General features: G+C 44.2%; 1 protein-coding gene across 5 annotated transcripts in view; it reads right to left on the bottom strand.

Annotated features, from left to right (window-relative positions):
• Positions 1–22,281, bottom strand: part of NLGN1 (neuroligin 1) — a 946,844-nt gene that overhangs the window by 560,495 nt on the left and 364,068 nt on the right. For 3 of the 5 annotated variants that reach the window (XM_068281046.1, XM_068281045.1, XM_068281048.1), the window contains exons 2-3: positions 6,672–7,470; positions 6,207–6,266 (exon numbers count right to left, since the gene is read on the bottom strand). In XM_068281046.1, the coding sequence (XP_068137147.1) occupies positions 6,207–6,266; positions 6,672–7,164 (553 nt within the window). In that variant the 5' untranslated portion in view covers positions 7,165–7,470. The remainder of the gene's footprint in view (positions 1–6,206; positions 6,267–6,671; positions 7,471–22,281) is intronic. The other 2 variants (XM_068281047.1, XM_068281049.1) reach the window with 1 other exon arrangement.

Raw genomic sequence — 22,281 nt, 5'->3', positions numbered from 1 at the left:
AGTTAGTATCACAAACAGCAACATGTGTTTCTAAATGTAATTTATAACAGCATTCTCTGTTTTTCTTTATACTGGGATTTTAAACTCGCATTAATAATCTAAAAGTAAAAACTTGGCTTCTTACCCCTGTACGTCTAGCAAAGTTTAAACCTCAAGTTGATGACCATTGTCCTAAATGCCATGTAGATAAAGGAACCTTTCTGCATATTATTTGGTCCTGTACATTGGTAAATATGTATTGGCTGAAAATCATTAAATTTCTGAGCGACCACATGGGGTGCCCATTAGTTTGTGATGCCAAAACTTGTCTGCTTAAACTTATTTGCTAATACTGTCACTGACAAATATATCAAACAATTTGTAATCAAAGTACTTCACGTAGCTCGAAACTTACTCACCAAAACCTGGATAACTACAATAGCTCCCTCCTGTTCAGACTGGATACGGGCAGTTAATGCTGTATTGCCCTTCAGAAAGGCTATTTATGAAGGGAGAGGAACTTTACCCAAATTTAACAGAGTATGGTCATCATGGTTAGAATGACACACTGTTCACACACAACTGAGGTAAGCAGCTGTTTACTGAAGTGATATGGGTAAAACGGATAAAGGTTTTGGGTTTTGAAAATGAACTACCTTCTATAGGTATGTTATTATGAAAATGCACTGCTCTGTTATGCTCTTTTTGAGAGATTATTTTTGTTCAGCAAGTCAAGTTCTTTGAACTGTATGTACAGTTAGCAAAGTCCAATGTTACCAGACACATAATCTGTGTTTGCCAATGGCTATTATTTTGTACTACTAAATATTGTAATGTTTGAGTTTCTCTCCTCCAATGTGATATCATATATGAGGTTTCAAGATGAATATTGTATACTCTGTAATTATTTACTCTGATATTATGCCTGATTTTGTAACCCCTTTTTTTTCGACCCACAGTAAACTTGACTTATTAAGTTGAAAAAAAGGTAAAAAACTTGGCATAAAGAATTCAGAAGATTGACTGATATGTGTGAATGTGTATATGGGATGATTACTTATATGCACAATGTGTTTCTATATGCGCACACACACACACACACACACACACACACACACACACACACACACACACACACACACACACACACACACACACACACACACACACACACACACACACACACACAATGTTCTATTGTGGTGTGCTTCCATACGTGTTTTGTTATCTGGCAGTTAATTAGCCTAGACTGTGAGGCTTTGCTCATGTTTCATTAAAAATACCTGCAAGTAATACAAGTCTGACACATATCTAAGTAGCGAGAAAACTCTGGATGGTCCAGTAGCTTCATAGGTCCTCCTCAAGCCCACTGTAGCTGCCTAGGGCTCGCTTCTTCATGTGACCACACAATTACAAGTTTCTCCACCCATACTAGGCATGTATGAGCGAGGTCTGTGCATGATCAGCTCAACGAAGGCACTTATGCATGGAGGAAAAAACCATGCTAGAGCAGCTTTGTTCAACTGGGCATGTGTGGACCATACTCGTGCATGCCTAGTATGGATGCACTAGCACATGTCAGGAGCACGGCCACATGAAACATTTTTGACAAATATGTTTAGAGGGACTCAGCGCTGAAACAGTGGGCTCAAGGAGGATCAGGGACTGGATTTTAGATATTTAAACTTTTTAAAAATATTTTAAATATTTAAACTTTTACTTAACCTCTTGACGACCAGCTAACGCCGATTGGCGTAAACTGGTCGTCTGCGGGTTCCCATGGAAATGTCAGTTCACGGAGGGTGTCTCCGTGAACAGCCGGAGAGCCGCCAATCGCGGTTCGCCGGCAAAATGTAAACAGGCGGGGAAGAAATCCCCGCTGTTTACATCATACGGCGTAAGGCAGATCGGCGATCCCCGGCCTCTGATCGGCCGGGGATCGCCGGCACATGATAGGCTGAAGCCTATCCTTCAATGCGCAGGACGGAAATCCGTCCTGCGCAGCTCACAGGGGGAGGGAGAGGGAGGGAGCGGCGAGACGGCGGAGAACGCTGCGGAGGGGGGCTTTGAAGAGCCCCCCCGCTAAGCAAATGCAGCCGGCGGCAATCAGACTCCCCCAGCAGGACATCCCCCTAGTGGGGAAAAAAGGGGGGTAGTCTGATTGCCCTGCTGCACTCCTGATTGGTGCTGCGGGCTGTAGAGCCCACACAGCACCGATCATTGAAAAATCCCCTGGTCGGCAAGTGGTTAAATATTTGCTTCAGATATGCTTTAACATATTTTCAAAACCTTCTCTCCTCTCATCTCAGTGACCAAAAATGAATGTCAGCTAGCAGTTTTGAGTCACTTGCTTAAAGCACACCTGAACAGCAAATAAATATAAGAGGTAGCCATACCTGGGGGCTCTTCAGTGCACCAATAATCTCTGTAGCCACTCCGCTTTGCCGCCATCTCCTCTGTCTTTGTCCCTCCACTCTTGCCTGAAGTGTACCTGCTCTGTTCATGCAAGCATGCACTTTGTGTGTGCCACCCCACAGTGGTATGTAGAAACTTCCACTGGAAGGAGCCTGGGTGTATGGGATTATACATTTTACTGAATTGCACATGCCCTAGAATGCTCCTGGATGCGACAGCTGTGCACTGCTGTTTAGAAGTGCATTTGAAGGGGGTGCGTGGAGAGGACATAACATGCACCCTGGCTCCAACCGAGTTCCGTTAAAACTATGAATAAAGGACACAAGACTAAGACGGAGGGGAGGCCAGCAGAGCTGTGGGGCCATGAAGTTTATGGGGGCACAGAAGATGACCCAAGTATGACCAAAGAGTATTTTTTTCTTTGTTCAGGTACCCTTTTAGACCTGAAGATCAGATAGCTTCACCCCATGTTGCTTGCCTGTCTTTATCTGACTCCAGCACAAGTATACTTTACAATCCAAACAGAAATAGTATCTGCTGAAGGATCTTCGTTTTTCTCAGGGCTAGGCTTTAACCACTTGAGGACCCACCCTTTACCCCCCCTTAAGGACCAGCGCTGTTTTAGGTGATCTGTGCTGGGTGGGCTCTGCAGCCCCCAGCACAGATCAAAGGGCACTCAGAGCGATCAGATCGCCCCCCTTTTTTCCCCACTAGGGGGATGATGTGCAGGGGGGGTCTGATCGCTCCTCCTGGCTGGCATTTTGCGGGGGGGGGGACCTCAAAGCCCCCCTCCGCGGCGAAATACTCCCCCTCCCTCTCCTACCTGCCACCCCCGGGAGATCTGGGCTGCACAGGACGCTATCCGTCCTGTGCAGCCTGTGACAGGACGTCCCCTGTCACATGGCGGCGATCCCCGGCCGCTGATTGGCCGGGGATCGCCGATCTGCCTTACGGCGCTGCTGCGCAGCAGCGCCGTACAAATGTAAACAAAGCGGATTATTTCCGCTTGTGTTTACATTTAGCCTGCGAGCCGCCATCGGCGGCCCGCAGGCTATTCACAGAGCCCCCCGCCGTGAATTGACAGGAAGCAGCCGCTCGTACGAGCGGCTGCTTCCTGATTAATTAGGCTGCAGCTGGCGACGCAATACTGCGTCGCTGGTCCTGCAGCTGCCACTTTGCCGACGCACGGTATAAGCGTGCGGTCGGCAAGTGGTTAAAGTGAACCCGAGGTGAGAGTTACAGTATATGGAGGCTGCCATATTTATTTCCTTTTAAGCAATACCAGATGATTGGCTGTCCTGCTGAACCTCTGCTTCTAATACTTCCAGACATATACCCTGAACAAGCATGCAGCAGATCAGATGTTTCTGACATTATTGTCAGTACTGACAATATTAGCTCCATGTCTGCTTCTGGGGTAATTCAAACACTACTGCAGCCAAATACATCAGCAGGGCTGCAAGGTGACTGGCATTGCTTAAAAGGAAACAAATATGGCAGCCTACATATCACTCTCACCTCAGATTCACTTTAAGGATTAAGGAGCAGCTAAAAAAAAATAGGTTTACTTTTCAACATTTCTATGGTATTCTCGCTGTTTTTCAGTGAATTTCAGTGAATACTATTTTAGTTATTTTAAGACATTTAGAGTACTATGTTTCACCAACACTCCATCTTGTTTTGTTAGTATCAATACCAGTCCTTTATTTTATAAATATATAATGTGATATACATATTTTATAAGTATGGTAAAAAAAATAATTTACATGATATCACAAATAATGGTAGCTCCTTTTTTGTATATGTAGCTTTTTATGAATACATGAACAAACATTTTACTACATTAAGACAAAGAGTTTTGGGAGACCAGTAAATTTGAGTTGCAAAAATAGATATTAATACCATCTAAGGTTAAAGTTCATATTGGATCAAACTGGTTAACGGCTGACTAAAACTATATATACCTATTTATGCAAGTATTTATATAGCGCCGACATATTACACAGCGCTGTACAGAATGTATAGTCTTGTCAGTAACTGTCCCTCAGACGAGCTCCCAATCTAGTCCCTACCATAGCCATATGTCTATGTATGTATCGTGTAGTGCATGTATCATAGTCTAGGGCCATTTTAGAGGGAAGCCAATTAACTTGTGTACGGTTTTTTTTTATGTTTTACCACACCCCAAAAATGGATTTACATATCACCTTCAAAAAAGACCATTATTAGTGATCTAACTTATCTACGGCTCATAGTCCACCTTCTACTTCTACAGAACAGGCTGCATCTGGAACAATCCCCAATGGTAGTTGTTGTGAATGATAGTATTTAAGCATCTTTATGTAGCTTAAACTGGCAACATGCATTGTACAGACAGATTACAAGAGAAAGTACTGCAATTAATTCCGTCTTGATTTTTTTTTTAGCACGCTTTTTCATAGTAACCTTCAAGTTAGGTAGTTTTCTTTATCAGAAGTTTATTATATCATTATTGGTCATACATTGTCCAACACTGTATATTTATACAGATGCATGGACCGGAGAACTGAGTTTACTATAGCCAGAGGTGTACTTTATCAGAGTTTACTGTAATGAGACTCGACTGTATTAACAATTACATAAAGGCACTATAAGTTCATCAAAAAATCCCCTGGTTCATTTATTCTGATTGATCTCTGAGACCCAATCATTCCACATCTGAAAGCTTAAGACTCAACATGCGGAGTTACTCTGCTTCTTTGACTTTAGTTCTTGATGGGATATTTTACTGAAAAGGAGACCTGGCGTAGCACAGACAAAAGACGATCTCTGTGGGTGATTTTTACTGAATAATATTAATAATAATGCCTTTGAAATATAGTTATTTTAAGTCAATTACCTTAATCCTGGTGACTTTTTAACTGTTTTTATAAAAGGTCCATTCTTCACACTAAGAAGAAGAAAGGTATTTCGGCAGCAAAAAAAGAAAAAAAAATGTTGCACAGAAATGCCCTCAGATGCCCATGTCATCAGCTTCGAGAATGTGGTGTGGAGAAGGGAGTGCTTTTTATTGCTGAGCTGATGGACTTCATCTAGGTGTACCTGTACAGTGCTGAACATATACAGATAGGAAGACCGAACATTGCCCTATAGGTCAGGACACCCATCCATAAACTTGGTGGATGGAGGGGAGTGGGGGCAAGATTTTCTGTCAGCTACTCTATTAAAGTTATAAGAAAAGAATACCAACAAAAGTAATACATTAACTGATAAGGTATGCTGACATGGATTTTTTTTTCTTAGTTTGGCAGATAAAATAAAATTTCATTTTCATGTATTTATTTATTCTCCCTTTGGGGCAGGATATTTGGACTTAATATGTTTCCTGATCTGGCAGGAAAGTGTCAGTAATAATCCACCTACTAATCACTGACAGATGATCAGCTTCAAAAGCCTACAAAATTCCCTGTAAGTAAACTATATGTATCTTACAGAAGTCCCTTTAAAAGCATAATTGAATTTGCCAGACTTGGTAAAAACATTTTCAAACCACTGCTAGCTCAGCTCAATAGGTCACAAAAAACTAGAAAATTTCATGTAACCCGGTTAATGCTTGGAATCTTTATCACACTGTTCTACCAAAACCAAATAAATAATTTTACTAGTGATATTATAATAATAAAACACACACTTTACAATATTCCTCTCTTTTTTTTTTTTACTTAATTCTCCTGTATGTAGTGGTTTGTAATACTGTCACTCATTTGTGCTCCAATGCCTACACGCCTTATTTCTTACCATTTTTTTTATTTATTTTTTGCTTTAATACATACCTCCTTTTCTACATATTTTCTTGCCGGGTTTCCGGGCACATTCCTTGGATATTCTTTTTACTGAAAAATGAATAGAAGACTAAAAAATAACATGGAGCTCCGAGACAGAGAGTAGGAGCATGCAACACCGTTCACCTAGCTCTGCCTTTGGCTATGTATCCAACGCTGTGAAGCCTGCACATGCAAATGAGGGAGGATGTATCATCAATGGGAGGTAGGAGAGAGGAAATGCCTTCCATTGTAATACCCGTGCCTTGGGAGGTCATGAGTGTAAACATGAATACAGAAATAGGATCACATATAAAAAGAGCTTCATGCACATCGAAAAGCCAGCATGCCAACAACTAACCAAATCATGCAACCTATACACGGGATTAATATGGTTAGAATTCAGAAAAGTGAAATAAAATAAAACTAAAAAAAAATCAAACAGTTTCCCTCGCTTTATTCCTACATAAAACTCACCATCCTCAGTTGGGACATATATATTTAAAAAGAGACAGTCTTCACTCTGGTCTTGCACATAAGAAGATACTACATCCAGGTTGTTGGTGAACCAAACGGGAAGCATGACTTCCGGAAGTCTACCTCCCACAATGTTTTGTGGACAAACAGGGGCAAACTGAGTTGCGTTTTTTATATGTTCCCAAGTTATCGGTGGCTCCGGTGGTTGAAAGCGTCGTTCCCCTACTGGGGAGGCAGCATAAGGAACACCAAGGAACTGAATAACGGGACCTAGGATTTCATTGTTGAGTTCTTTCTTAATGCCCCGTACTTTGCCATAAGTTGTTGCGACTATGGGGTCCACATCATCCAGTTTTTGTGAGCACACAGCTGTGATCTGAAGTAAAAATCCAAATACATACAAGGAGAAGGTGACATCCAAACCCATGGACAGCAGACGCAGCCTTGCTACTCTCCATAAACATTTCAGTCGCATGGACCTTGGAAATGCCATAGTCCCACATCAGTTGCCAGAGAAAGCAATATTATTTGTATCCACTTGTGTAAAACAGGACAATCGAAGGAAATGTATCAGGTTTGTTAAATGCAATCCTGCCAGGAATATCTCAGAAGGGTTTTCACGCAGCAAGATTCTTCCATTGATTTCGCACTCACTCAAGCAGTATCTTCACTAAGCACGATTTATCAGGCTACATTCTATTGACAGTACTGTTTTCCATAGTAGCAATATCACGAGGGCTGCCATTTACTCCGCACTGACTTCTTATAAATCAAATCCAGTTAGCCGCAGGTCTATACCCTAGAGAAAATGAGAATAAGTCATTAATAGGAAAAAATATATAACATGGACATTAATTAGTACATGCTGTGCAAGCTACTGCACATTTGTTAATATTTTCTCTTTTCTAATTATAGCAGAGGAAGACAATTTTAATTAATTTCACGATTCACTGGACGAACATTTTGTTATAGAGAAAAAAAAACTGCTAAGCATTTTTTGTTGTGTAATTTAGCTTAGAAAAGTTTATTTATAAAAGTGCAAAACAGGTCTGCAGAGCTCAGTAAAATGCCATCTATTTTTTTGATGGTGTTGCACGTTTTTGACATATTAGGTAGGAGATCAACAGCGTAACAGCCATGCACAACTGAAGTATGTCAAAAGCAAATGCATCTGCTAAACAGCTCATATGGTTCACACATCTTTCATATATAATAAAAGCACACTGCAAGTCTACAGCTACCAGTGTCACCTCCCTTCCACTTACTCTTTTAAAGGATATCCAAGCTGAAAGATAAAAGTTTAGCTTTACTTACCTGGAACTTCTTCCACCCTCTAGCAGTTTATGTGGTCCCTCCCTGAAGTTCTGCTGCCCTCTAATGTGCCACTAGATCCCCCCCCAAAAAAAATCACTGACCACAGCTGTGGAGATGGGTTTCTGCACATGTGTGGGTGCCTCTGCGTGGCTCTCGATCACGTTCCCGTGGCCGGCAGCATTCCACGCTTGCACAGTTTAAGTCACACAGAGTTGTATGACCTTAATTAGTTATCAGTGAGGGTTATGTTACAGTTGAATTCGACTGCAGAGAAACATCCATCTAGAGCAGTGATCTGCAAACTTGGCTCTCCAGATGTTAAGGAACTACAAGTCCCACAATGCATTGCGGGAGTCTGACAACCACAGTCATGATTCATAAAGGCAAATGCATTGTGGGACTTGTAGTTCCTTAACAGCTGGAGAGCCAAGTTTGCAGATCACTGATCTAGAGCACTGGATTTTTATCCCCTACAGTGATAAAAAAATAAAAAAAAATAAAAGAGACACAGCCTAGTTCAGTGCTGGGCAGGCTACGGCGCTTTGAATCCAGCCTGCCACTGAGTGACTGGATTCCTCTCCTCCCTTATGACACACCGTCTCCATAGCAATACACAGTCTGGACGTGCCGGAGTATACAAGCTGGCACGTCCTGACAGTATGTCATGTGGTGCCACTGTTGTCATGGAGACCTAACCCTGGAAGCGCTTATTAACCATTTATGCCTCCAGGACGTAGTACCTATGTCCAGGAGACCACGTGCGCGTCCGCGCGCTCCCACGGCCGATCCCGCGTGTGCATGCGCACTCCCGGCCACGGATTCGGTAGCCCAGGAATCAATGTATCGGGCTATGGTGCCCGATCACTGATTCCTCTCCCCCGCTGAAAAGCGACAGCTTCTCTCGGAAGCTACGCTTTTTCTGAAGCTATGTCCCTCTAAGAATACATTGTAACGTCATGTAAACAAAAAGTAAAACTACAAGTAAAAGTAAAAAAACAATACACAAATATTTCTCCAAATAAAACACTATTTATATCCCACCCTCCCAAAAATGCCAACATAAAATGTTTAATAAAAAAAAAATTGCTATAAAAAAAAACACATAAATATTTACCTAAGGGTCTAAACTTTTTAAATATCTATGTAAAGATGAAATATTTCTATTTTTTTTATAAGCTTGTAAATAGTGATGGATGCAAAACGGAAAAAATGCTCTTTTATTTTCAAATAAAATATTGTCGCGATACATTGTGATAGGGACATAATTTAAACGGTGAAATAACCGTGACAAATGGGCAAATACAATACGTGGGTTTTAATTATGGAGGCATGTTTTATTTTAAAACTATAATGGCCGAAAACTGACAAATAATGAATTTTTTCATTGTTTTTTCTTATTCTTACTGTTAAAATGCATTTACAGTAAGGTAGCTCTTAGCAAAATGTACCCCCCCAAAGAAAGCCTAATTGGTGGCGGAAAAAACAAGATATAGATCAGTTCATTGTGATAAGTAGTGATAAAGTTATAGGCTAATGAATGGGAGATGAACATTGCTCGGATGCATAAAGTGAAAACGACTGAAGGCTGAACTGATTACATGAGTTAGCCCTCTTCTTATCATCTGCTCACAACTCTGCATGGAGGAGAGGGAGGGAGAATATAAAAAAGGAATGCAACCTGTTGTCCACAGACAGCGTTTGCCCAGGCCTGGGACTGTAGATACACATTCAAGTTTCACTGCAGGTAACCTTTAAAGAGAATCTGTATTGTTAAAATCACACAAAAGTAAACATACCAGTGCGTTAGGGGACATCTCCTATTACCCTCTGTCACAATTTCGCCGCTCCCCGCCGCATTAAAAGTGGTTAAAAACAGTTTTAAAAAGTTTGTTTATAAACAAACAAAATGGCCACCAAAACAGGAAGTAGGTTGATGTACAGTATGTCCACACATAGAAAATACATCCATACACAAGCAGGCTGTATACAGCATTCCTTTTGAATCTCAAGAGATCATTTGTGTGTTTCTTTCCCCCCTGAGGGAGGAGTGCATAGCAGAACTACAACACTGAAGAACTTGGCAGCCTTCCAGACACAGGCTGACAAGTCTGACAAGGGAAAGATACATTGATTTATTACAGAGACTGTGATAGTACAAAGTGCTGCAGTAAGCCAGAACACATTAGAATAGCTTTTGGAACTTGTAGGATGATAAAAAACAGGATGCAATTTTTGTTACGGAGTCTCTTTAAGGGATTAGGATTTGCTACCCTCACCTAGTTCAAATCAGACTCTAGTCAAGGTTGGGAAGAATTGTGTGAATATATGGTTTTGCGATAGAAGGTGCATATATACATTTATTTATAATACATCTAGGGCAAACTGAGCTTACTAAGAAAACAATTCCATGTGGGTGTCTGAAAGAATCACACAGTTGCTGATCTCTTAACCTTTCTGCAACCTTCTCTATTTTCAAATATGAGCCAGGCTTAGTTATGATTGGAGATCTCTGGAGGCCAAATAAGTACTTAGCTGGCACAATTACGAAGAAAAACAAAAGAGAAAGGAGAATAAAGGATCAGGAGGATTTGATTCCCAAACAGGAACTATCCTCTAAGGGCTCATTTGGCCAACAGAATGTTCAACATGATGACAATGTCATGTTTTTGTGGTTATAGCAAAATATGTAGGTAGCTTTGAATACGGTGTAGGAAACCACTTTACCCCAGTACAACATAATCTGTTAATGGGATTTCCTCGTCAATACATTTCTATAAATTGTCTATCTACAAAAGCTATAGAGTGACCATCTTCAATCAGAAAATTGACAACAAATATGGTTTAAAGTAGAAAACTTTCCCTTCTCACATTTGTTCTCAGCTGCAGGGAAAGCTGTAATATTTTAGAAAATCATATGCCAGGAAGATAATAAATTCATCCACGGCTGGGTAGTGTTGCATTTGTTTTTGCCTTACATTTCACTTCAGGTATCAGTCATGTATCTGCGGTGTCACTGGACTTACCGCGGCACTAAGCAGAATGAGAACATTTCCAGGAAGCCCAGTGGATCTTTATGAGCCTTTGTATGCATAAGTGAACAAGACAGGCCATTTTATTTACAAAGTTGATGATTTCCCAGCTGTACTTGCAATATCTAATTTGCCAGAGAGCTCAGGTTGTGATTTATGCAATGTATAACTTCCTGTATATTTGTTTTAGAATTTATCAGTGCTTTAAAGGTACACTTTCAAACATCAGCACAACAGAAAAGAAAAAAGAAAAACAGACTGGAAGCCGTGAGCAAAAATCTTTCTAAAGAACAGGGCAGACGGAAATGCAAACCTGACAGGCAATTTCTTCCTCAGTTGGTTAAAAAGGTTATAAAAATGGCTGGAGTCGGTCAACAGATTATTTTGTCTAATGATTACAACTATCAGATTTATTTCATTTTTTATAGCAGGAGAATGGCTTACTAAAGCAAGCAAATTAATGCACATATATTGTGCTTAGTCCAAATGAAAGTGAAGAGAAATAGCTTAACTCACCTCCTCCATAGCAGTCCCAAGAATATGTATACTTACACCACTGAGACTGGGGGGCAAGATATCAGAAAAGGATACATAACCCATTTTTCTCTTCCTCTGTTTCTTTTGCCACAATACCCCAAAGACAACATAATCTTCCAAGAATGGCTAACCCTAACCTATTCCCCTAGGTTTATCCCTAACCTGCACTCTTGAAATGATGATTAGATGTAGACTATATCATGATCTATCATTACTTCAGTAAGTGGGTCCTCCAACGTTGATAACCTTAGCATAACTCTTGCCTAACACAGGGTCTAGGTCTAGGGTGGGAAGGGTTTCACCACAATATCAGCCACACAGATCCCCTGATGATCTATTTGAAAAAACAAAGATTTCTCATTGGAAAAGGGGTATCAGCTACTGATTGGGATGACGTTCAAACCTTGGTTACAGGTCCTCTTTAAACTAACCCTAACCATCCTAACTAGAAATAGTGGTGATATTTACCTACTAAGATGGAGAGTCTTATAAGTACTTGGTTTAATCCTCCACTCAATAAAACAGTTCCCTAAAACTGCTTGGCAGTCAAAGTGTTGACAGGGCGGTTATGTCTTCAGCTGCGAATGCTGACAATGTACACTCCTGCGCTCTGCCCCTTCACAGATCACTGCAGTAGTTTATCTTAGTACAAAGCAAATGAACCAATGACAGAAGACAGAAATTGTGGAAACTACGTTGCTAACAGATTAGAGCCTGCAGCAGTCAGTGGAAAGTGAGCAGCAACAGACCAAGGCTGAGAGATGCCTCTCATCAGCAGGACTGCCATAGAGAGGGTGATCATAGCTGAGTTTCTGTGTGAACTATTTTTATGTCAACTTAAAAAGAAAAAAAATTCCTAAGCATAATACTTAATCTAAAACTAATGTTTACGGCCAAACATTTTTAAAAAAACTAAAAAAATGCAACAAATTTAATCATTTCCGGACCGAACGGCTCTGGCTGCTTTCAGGACAGAGCCCTCCTTACCATTTTTAGTAATGTGATTGCTGTGAATGGCTCACAACAATCATGGGATTATGAGCCAATAAAATCGGCACCTGACCAATATGCGGACGCTCTATGGTCAGCATGACAGCAGAGCGAGCGGGTGCAACAACACAAACATCGGGAATGACGAGAGTGTCAAGACCGGGCGGCGAGGATGCATGAAATCTACGCCCTGGCAAGACTAACTGGATGTAAACAGGGCGCAGATCTCAATAATCCAGGTCTGGAAGAGGTTAACTAAAACTATAGTATAAATTTGTGATTGTTTTTTACAGGTTGATAAACGTTTGTCTGTTTGTGTCAACCTTCACAATTCCACACAAAACAAAATGTAGGCTTCATTTTAACTTTTATATAATGCTCAAGCTCAATTAAATTTGGCAGCTTATAACAAAACTATTAAAGCAATATTGGGGAATACAGAACCATTAACATCCCAATTCTGAAAAGACATAACTGCCACTGAGCCCCCACTGCCCAAAGCTTGCACGCACCACCACCGCCCAAAGACTGCACATACCACCACTGCCCAAAGCCTGCACATACCACCACCGGCGCCCAAAGCCTGCACATACCACCATCAACAATAGCCTGCGCGCACCACCAGCGCCCAAAGCCTGCACATACCACCACAGCTAATAGCCTGCACACACCACCAGCGCCCAAAGTCTGCACATACCACCACCGCCCAAAGCCTGCACATACCACCAGCGCCCAAAGCCTGCACATACCACCACCGCCCAAAGCCTGCACATACCACCACTGCCCAAAGCCTGCACATACCACCACTGCCCAAAGCCTGCACATACCACCAACAGCGCCCAAAGCCTGCACATACCACCACCTACAATAGCCTGCGCGCACCACCAGCGCCCAAAGCCTGCACATACCACCACCAGCGCCCAAAGCCTGCACATACCACCACCAGCGGCCAAAGCCTGCACATACCACCATGGCCAATAGCTTGCACGCACCACCAGCACCCAAAGCATGCACATACCTCCACCGCGAATAGCCTGCGTGCACCATCACCGCCCAAAGCCTGCACATACCACCACTGCCCAAAGCCTGCACATACCACCACCAGCGCCCAAAGCCTGAACATACCACCACAGCCAATAGCCTGCACACACCACCAGCACCCAAAAGCCTGCACATACCACCACTGCCCAAAGCCTGCACATACCACCACCAGCGCCCAAAGCCTGCACATACCACCATGGCCAATAGCTTGCACGCACCACCAGCACCCAAAGCCTGCACATACCTCCACCGCCAATAGCCTGCACGCACCACCAGTGCCCAAAGCTTGCACATACCACCAGTGCCCAAAGCTTGCACATACCACCACCCCCAATAGCCTGCACATACCACCACCGCCAATAGCCTGCACATACCACCACCGCCAATAGCCTGCACATACCACCACCGCCAATAGCCTGCACATACCACCACCGCCAATAGCCTGCACTGACCACCACTGCCCAACACCTGCACATACCACCACCGCCAATAGCCTGCACGCACCACCAGTGCCCAAAGCTTGCACATACCACCAGTGCCCAAAGCCTGCACATACCACCACCGCCAATAGCCTGCACATACCACCACCGCCAATAGCCTGCACATACCACCACCGCCAATAGCTTGCACTGACCACCACTGCCCAACGCCTGCACATACCACCACCGCCAATAGCCTGCACGCACCACCAGCACCCAAAGCCTGCACATACCACCACTGCCCAAAGCCTGCGCGCACTGCCACAAGCTTGCACGCGCCACCACCGCCCACGGCCTGCATGCACACACTGAAACCTGCGGTGCGTGTGCATAGTTGTGTCCATACCATACATAATTACAACTGTGGTTTAGTATTATAGATAACATTTTGGATTGTAGGGATCACTAAATGGAAGGAAACCATGCGTGTCCAATAGTAATACTTATCTGTCCAAAAGCCTTGCTAAAAGACACCAGAAGTGAGAGGGATATGGAGCTGCCGTGTTTATTTACTTTTAAACAGTGCAAATTGCCTGGCTGTCTCTAATACATTTAGCCATAGACCCTCAAGATACAGCTCAGATATTTCTGTCTGAAATCTGACTTGATTAGCCTAATGCTTGTTCCAGGTGGGTCACACAAACACTATTGAAACCAGAAAGATCAGGATGCCAGGCAACTGGTATTATTTAAAATGAAATAGGACAGCCTGCAAATTCCTCTCACTTCAGGCATTCTTTAAAGTAGTTTAAAAATCTCTCTTTACCTACCTGGAGCGTCTTCCAGCCCTTAGAAGTCATTTGGGTCCCTCACCGCAGCTCCGGTCTTCTCCCAGTCCTGCTGGCTTCCTCTGAAGCATCACCAATCCCAGATGGGTTGGCATCTTCTGCACAAGAGCACGCCCATGTCGCTGGATGCGTACTGTGCAGGAAACGCCAACCCATTGGGGGGTAAGCAATACTTGAGAGGTGGGCAGCAGAACTGGGAGAGGAACAGAGCATTGGCGAGGGACCCAAATGACTTATAGGGTCTGGAATAAGCCCCATTTAAGTTTGCCTATAAGCAAACAACAACATAAAACAATAAGAATGCATACTTTGCTATGCTTGGACGAACAAAGAGAAATCGAGAGCCCAATATGGTGTAATATCGTTAAGTTGGTTGTGGTTTAAAGCAAAATATTTAGATATACTCACAAACATGGGTTACCCATAGGCAACCACTTCAAGTGCAGGTGGGGAGTATTAGAACATGACCCCACTCAGGTTTTTAAGATGTCGCTCTCTGTGGATAGGAAACGGGGTAGCACCCCTCCACCGAGGGTGGAATCACGATTTCAGAAAGGCTTGGTGTACAGAGGCGCCAGAGTAGAATAAAAACGTTTAAAAACCATCTAAAAGAGGGGGATGTTCAGGTGGACTTACCTCCCTCAAAAATATAAAACTCAATTGAGTCACTGTCACGTTCCGTAACTACTAGTGAGGACAGAGAGTGTCTGATTTCTGGAGATCTGCAGTATCACCAGAAATACAGATATACCTGATTATAAGTGATCTGCAGTCTCACCGATAATCCGATATATAACTAACCTCTGTCCACCCAAAATGGTCTTTTAATGATTGGTGCAAACAGTAAATAACGTATTGCTCTGTGGCGAGGGCCCACAGAGCTCAGACTGCCGTCCAGCGGCAAGGGCCCGCTGGCGGGGATGGTCGACAGGCAGGGATCGGCAACAGGTTATCAGAAATACGAGGTACAGAATCAGGAGGCAGATGCGGAGTCTAAAGGCTAGCCGGGGTTCGGCAACAGAGATCAGAGATACGAGGTACAGAGACGGTAGGCAAGAGAGTGAACGAGGGCACAGCAAGGTTGGCAACGGGTAATCAGATAGGCAACGGTACAAAAAGGATTAGAGAAACTCAGAGTCAAAGACAGGCAAAAGATCAAAGGCACAGGTAAATACAATGGTATGTTTCTTCCAGTACTTATATATTGGCGTAACCAATATATAAGTATACTGTGGATCCGAGAGCTAGCACAGAGTGTGATCGCTACAGCGGACAAGGAGTACTGGCAGTCTGCTGCTTAAATGCAGACTGTCAGTCCAGGAACCCCCACCCCCCGGATGAGGTCAGCAAGGGGTGGGGAGTGCCTCAGCAGGGCGGATCAAGGCAGCCTCCTCCTCAGGGCATAAAGGGCCTGACGCTCCGTGCGTGAGCGCATTGCCCTGCCCTGCAATGACGACATGCGGCTGGAACGGCCGCCGGCGCTGCCAGCTGACGCGGACCGGAAGTTCGGGGATCCGGTGACGTCAGAGCCGAGAGCGGCGTCCATACTGCCAGCCGCCGAGGGGGTGAGTCTATGCCTGACATTACCCCTCCCCTGAGGCGTGGTCTCCGAACGCGCTAATGAAGGTTTATCAGGATGGGAATCGTGAAATTCCTGTATGAGTTCCTGTGCATGAAAATGATGTGCTGGTACCCAGGATCTCTCCTCCGGACCGTATCCTCTCCAATGAACCAGATACTGGAGAGAGTTCCTAAGAAATCGAGAATCTAGTATTCTCTCGACCTCATACTCAAGCTCACCGTCTACAAAAACAGGAGGAGGACCAGAGTCCACATGCACCGCGGGTTTTAATAACGACACATGAAATGTTCTTACCCCACGCATAGATTGGGGTAACGTTATCTGATAAGATACTTTATTGATTCTTTTAGCTACCGGATATGGACCTACGAATTTAGGCCCAAGTTTAGCTGATGGCTGCCGCAAGGCGATATGCCGAGTGGAGATCCAGACAAGATCCCCGGGAGAGAACTCCCACTCGGGTGAACGCTTTCGGTCAGCCTGTTGTTTCTGGAGGGAAACTGTTTTCTTTAAATTGGCATTCACTTCCCTCCATCGAGATCTTAGCGTCTCCTGCCAGGTTTCCAGGGCAGGGAAAGGAGAGGAACTGACAGGAAGGGGGGAAAACCTAGGAGATCTCCCATTAACAATCTGAAAAGGTGAAAACCCTGAGGAAGAGCTCCGAAGATTGTTGTGGGCAAATTCGGAGTATGGTAAGTATTGAACCCATTCCGTTTGATTGTCTGCCACATAACACCGGAGATACTGTTCCAGTGACTGGTTCACCCTCTCTGTCTGACCATTGGTCTGAGGGTGATAACCAGACGAAAATGAGAGCGTGATCCCCAGTACTCTGCAAAATTCCTTCCAAAATTCCGAGACAAACTGCACCCCCCTGTCAGACACTATATTCTCTGGGACCCCATGAAGGCGAAGGATGTGGATCACAAACAGATCTGCCAGTTCCTTGGCGGAAGGAAATTTTTTCAAAGGCACGAAATGAGCCATTTTAGAAAATCGATCGACAATAACCCAAATCACCGTGTTACCCTCCGAAGAAGGTAATTCCCCTACGAAATCCATGGATATGTGAGTCCAGGGCTCGGAGGGTATGGGTAGGGGTTGGAGGGTACCTACTGGGGATATATGTGAGGGTTTGCTCCGTGAGCATACTGTACAAGAGACAACAAACTCCTCGACATCCCTCCTCCAATTGGGCCACCAGACACTTCTAGATAACAATTCTCTGGTTCTAGCTACTCCAGGATGACCTGCCAGTTTGGATGAATGAAACAGCTGCAACACTTGTAATCTAAACTGTAACGGAACAAACATCAGATCAGGAGGTTTTCCTGCCGGACTGTCTGGTTGATGAGGAAGAAGAACAGAGGCAAGATCCTCCCTTGAGTCTATACAAGCCAACACCACTTTCTCAGATAAAATTGGATCTGGTTCGGAGGGCAATACCGATTCTATGTCAAAGCATCGGGAAAGAGCATCCGCTTTGACATTTTTACTTCCCGGTTTAAACGTGATAATGAAATCAAACCTGGAAAAAAATAAAGACCACCGTGCCTGTCTAGGATTTAACCTCTTAGCCCCCTTCAGATACTCTAAATTCTTATGGTCCGTATATACTGTGATCACATGTTCTGCCCCCTCAAGCCAGTGTCGCCACTCCTCAAAAGCCAACTTCACAGCAAGCAATTCCCTATTCCCGATATCATAATTTTTCTCTGCCTCAGAAAATTTTTTCGAAAAAAAAGCGCAGGGATGGAGTCTTCCCTGTGACCCGGTGTATTGTGATAAGACTGCCCCAACCCCAATCTCAGATGCGTCTACTTCCACGATAAACGGCCTGGAAGAATCGACGTGATGCAGAATGGGGGCGGAACAGAAGGCTGTCTTAAGGCTTTGAAAGGCGGAGATGGCCTCGGAAGACCAATTGACGGTGTTAGCCCCTTTTCTTGTCATATCAGTGAGAGGGGCTATCAAAGCGGCATACCCTCTTATGAATTTTCTGTAATAATTAGAAAAACCGTTGTAAGGCCTTCAGCCCAACCAGTTGAGGCCAGTTCAATACAGCCGTGACTTTGCTGTTATCCATTGATAACCCGGAACTAGAAATTATATAACCTAAAAATGGAACCTCCGTGACCTCAAATAAACATTTTTCCAATTTGGCATATAATGAATTCTCACGTAATTTGAGCAAAACGTACTGAACCTGTGACCGATGTTCCTTGATATCATGAGAAAAAATCAGAATGTCATCTAAATAAACGACCACAAACCTCCCCACAACGTCCCTGAAAATGTCATTAACCAGCTCTTGGAAGACAGCGGGGGCATTACACAGGCCAAAAGGCATGACCGTATATTCGTAATGCCCGTCCTGAGTGTTGAACGCTGTCTTCCATTCGTCCCCCTGTCTAATTCTGACCAAATTGTAGGCTCCCCTGAGATCCAACTTAGTAAATATCTGGGCACCTGTGACCTGATTAAAAAGATCGTCGATCAGAGGGAGCGGGTAACGATTTTTAATCGTGATTGCGTTGAGAGCTCTGTAGTCAATACAAGGACGTAGCCCACCATCTTTTTTCTTTACAAAAAAAAACCCTGCCCCAGCGGGTGACCTAGAGGGTCGAATGAACCCCTTCTCCAAGTTCTCCCGGATGTATTCTCTCATGGCCACTTTCTCGGGACCAGTGAGATTATAAAGGTGACCCCTGGGAGGCATGGTTCCAGGTCTGAGTTCAATCGGGCAATCATACGGTCTGTGAGGTGGTAGTGAATCAACAGACCGTGGACAAAACACATCGGCGTAAGATACATAAGGCTGAGGGAGGCCCTGAAGAACTAAGTGAGTAGAACGAAGCGAGATTTGGGAAATACAGTGCTTCTGACAGTAGGGTGACCAGGATATTAATTGCCCAGAGGCCCAATCAATCTGTGGGGAATGCAGACGTAGCCATGGCAAACCCAAAATGATAGGACAGGACGGCATTCTAATGAGATAGAATCGTAACTTCTCACAGTGTAGAACCCCCACAGTACAAGTTAACTCAGGTGTGACCGAGACAGGTAAACTATCCTGCAATGGTGAATCGTCAATGGCCGTGACTATGATATGCTTCTCTAAAGGAATGACTGGTATGCCCATTTTTAGAGCCAGATTAGAATCCATAAAATTGGCTGCAGCGCCTGTGTCAATAAAAGCCTGCAGTAAATTGTCTTGTTTATTCCAGGAAATGGAAATGGGTAATAAGACCTTATCTCTGGGAGGTACAGAATTCTCGCCCAGGGTAGTACCTCCGACTAACCCTAGGCGGAGAAGTTTTCCGCCTTCCTGGTACAAACAGACGCGATATGACCTTTCTCCCCACAATACAGACATAGACCCTCCTTTCTCCTTCTTAACTTTTCTGTCTCAGATAGTTTGGAGTGGCCCAGTTGCATGGGCTCGTCAGAGGGAGGAGAACTGGGAAGACTCATGGGAGGCTGAGGTCGCATAATGGGTCGCTGTCTAGATGACTTGTGAAAACGTACCCTGCGATCAATCTTAATAGCAAGACTTATGGCCTCATCCAGGGTTCTGGGTTCAGGATGACTTAACATTAACTCAGATACGGAGTCAGCTAACCCAGTCAGAAACCTATCTAGAAGAGACTGTGCCTCCCACCTGGTGGAGAACGACCACTTGCGGAACTCCGCAGCATAAGTCTCAACAGAATTCTGACCCTGTCTGAGTCTTTTCAATTTCATCTCAGCCGTGGCAGCAATATCTGGATCGTCATATACCACCGCCATGGCTTCAAAAAACTTCTCAACAGAGGTAAGGGCCTCATGACCTAAGGGTAAGCTATAGGCCCAGGTCTGTGAGTTGCCCTGTAAGAGGGTTTTTATAAGCGTGACTCTTTGTAATTCAGAACCAGATGAAATGGGACGCATCAAAAAATATGACTGACAGCGATCTCGAAAGTTTCGGAAATCAGAACGTTCCCCTGAAAATGGTATGGGCAACGGCATCTTAGGTTCGACAGGTGCTATAGGAGCGGGAACACCTGACGCCTGCAAGTTTTGCACAATCTCTGTTAGTCGGTTGAGCTGGACCTGCTGGTCTTTAATGGTCTGGCCCAATTGAGCAACGACTGTCGTCAGAGTATTAACCTGCTGGACCAGGGCTTCCATGTTAATTGGTCCGCTGTACTGTCACGTTCCGTAACTACTAGTGAGGACAGAGAGTGTCTGATTTCTGGAGATCTGCAGTATCACCAGAAATACAGATATACCTGATTATAAGTGATCTGCAGTCTCACCGATAATCCGATATATAACTAACCTCTGTCCACCCAAAATGGTCTTTTAATGGTTGGTGCAAACAGTAAATAACGTATTGCTCTGTGGCGAGGGCCCACAGAGCTCAGACTGCCGTCCAGCGGCAAGGGCCCGCTGGCGGGGATGGTCGACAGGCAGGGATCGGCAACAGGTTATCAGAAATACGAGGTACAGAATCAGGAGGCAGATGCGGAGTCTAAAGGCTAGCCGGGGTTCGGCAACAGAGATCAGAGATACGAGGTACAGAGACGGTAGGCAAGAGAGTGAACGAGGGCACAGCAAGGTTGGCAACGGGTAATCAGATAGGCAACGGTACAAAAAGGATTAGAGAAACTCAGAGTCAAAGACAGGCAAAAGATCAAAGGCACAGGTAAATACAATGGTATGTTTCTTCCAGTACTTATATATTGGCGTAACCAATATATAAGTATACTGTGGATCCGAGAGCTAGCACAGAGTGTGATCGCTACAGCGGACAAGGAGTACTGGCAGTCTGCTGCTTAAATGCAGACTGTCAGTCCAGGAACCCCCACCCCCCGGATGAGGTCAGCAAGGGGTGGGGAGTGCCTCAGCAGGGCGGATCAAGGCAGCCTCCTCCTCAGGGCATAAAAGGCCTGACGCTCCGTGCGTGAGCGCGTTGCCCTGCCCTGCAATGACGACATGCGGCTGGAACGGCCGCCGGCGCTGCCAGCTGACGCGGACCGGAAGTTCGGGGATCCGGTGACGTCAGAGCCGAGAGCGGCGTCCATACTGCCAGCCGCCGAGGGGGTGAGTCTATGCCTGACAGTCACAATATAGCAATACAATTTTTTTTATTTAACTCCACTTAGTGCCACGCGTTTTGCAGGCGTGGTCCCGCTTCATCAGGCAAAAAGGAGCATAACTCAATGGGTCTAAATGCAGAAGACAGAGGCGGAAGACAGAGGCGCTCACTTCTGCATTTAGACCCATTGAGTTATGCTCCTTTTTGCCTGATGAAGCGGGACCACGCCTGCGAAACGCGTTGCACTAAGTGGAGTTAAATAAAAATGTTTGTATTGCTATATTGTGACTCAATTGAGTTTTATATTTTTGAGGGAGGCGAGTCCACCTGAACATCCCCCTCTTTTAGACAGTTTTAAACGTTTTTATTCTACTCTGGCGCCTCTGTACACCAAGCCTTGCATACTTCGCTATACTCCAGACTACATACACTCGTGACTCGTCAATGTGTACATGCAAAAAAGAAGCCATCTAAACTGAATGAAAATAAAATGCAGAGTCAATTATGTTAATATATTAGTGCCTACAGCACAGAAAATTTCAAGTAGATTCATTTGATATATATGAGCACCGCAAGCAAGAGCTACAGTTGGTAAACCTGCCGTGAATATGAAATTGCAATAAAATGAACAAAGGAATAAAGTGGGAATGGAACATTTGCTCTTACAGCTTAGACTTTTTCAAAATGAGATCCTGCTATTTTTTATTTTCTTAGAATGAAATGCAATTATCAGTGGAGCCATAATATTTACAGCAGGGCAATTCAGAAAC

Source organism: Hyperolius riggenbachi, chromosome 4, assembly GCF_040937935.1.
Source record: "Hyperolius riggenbachi isolate aHypRig1 chromosome 4, aHypRig1.pri, whole genome shotgun sequence".
Lineage (NCBI taxonomy): Eukaryota > Metazoa > Chordata > Amphibia > Anura > Hyperoliidae > Hyperolius > Hyperolius riggenbachi.
The sequence above is the reverse complement of the archived record's forward strand: the minus strand, read 5'-3'. Positions and strand labels throughout refer to the sequence as shown.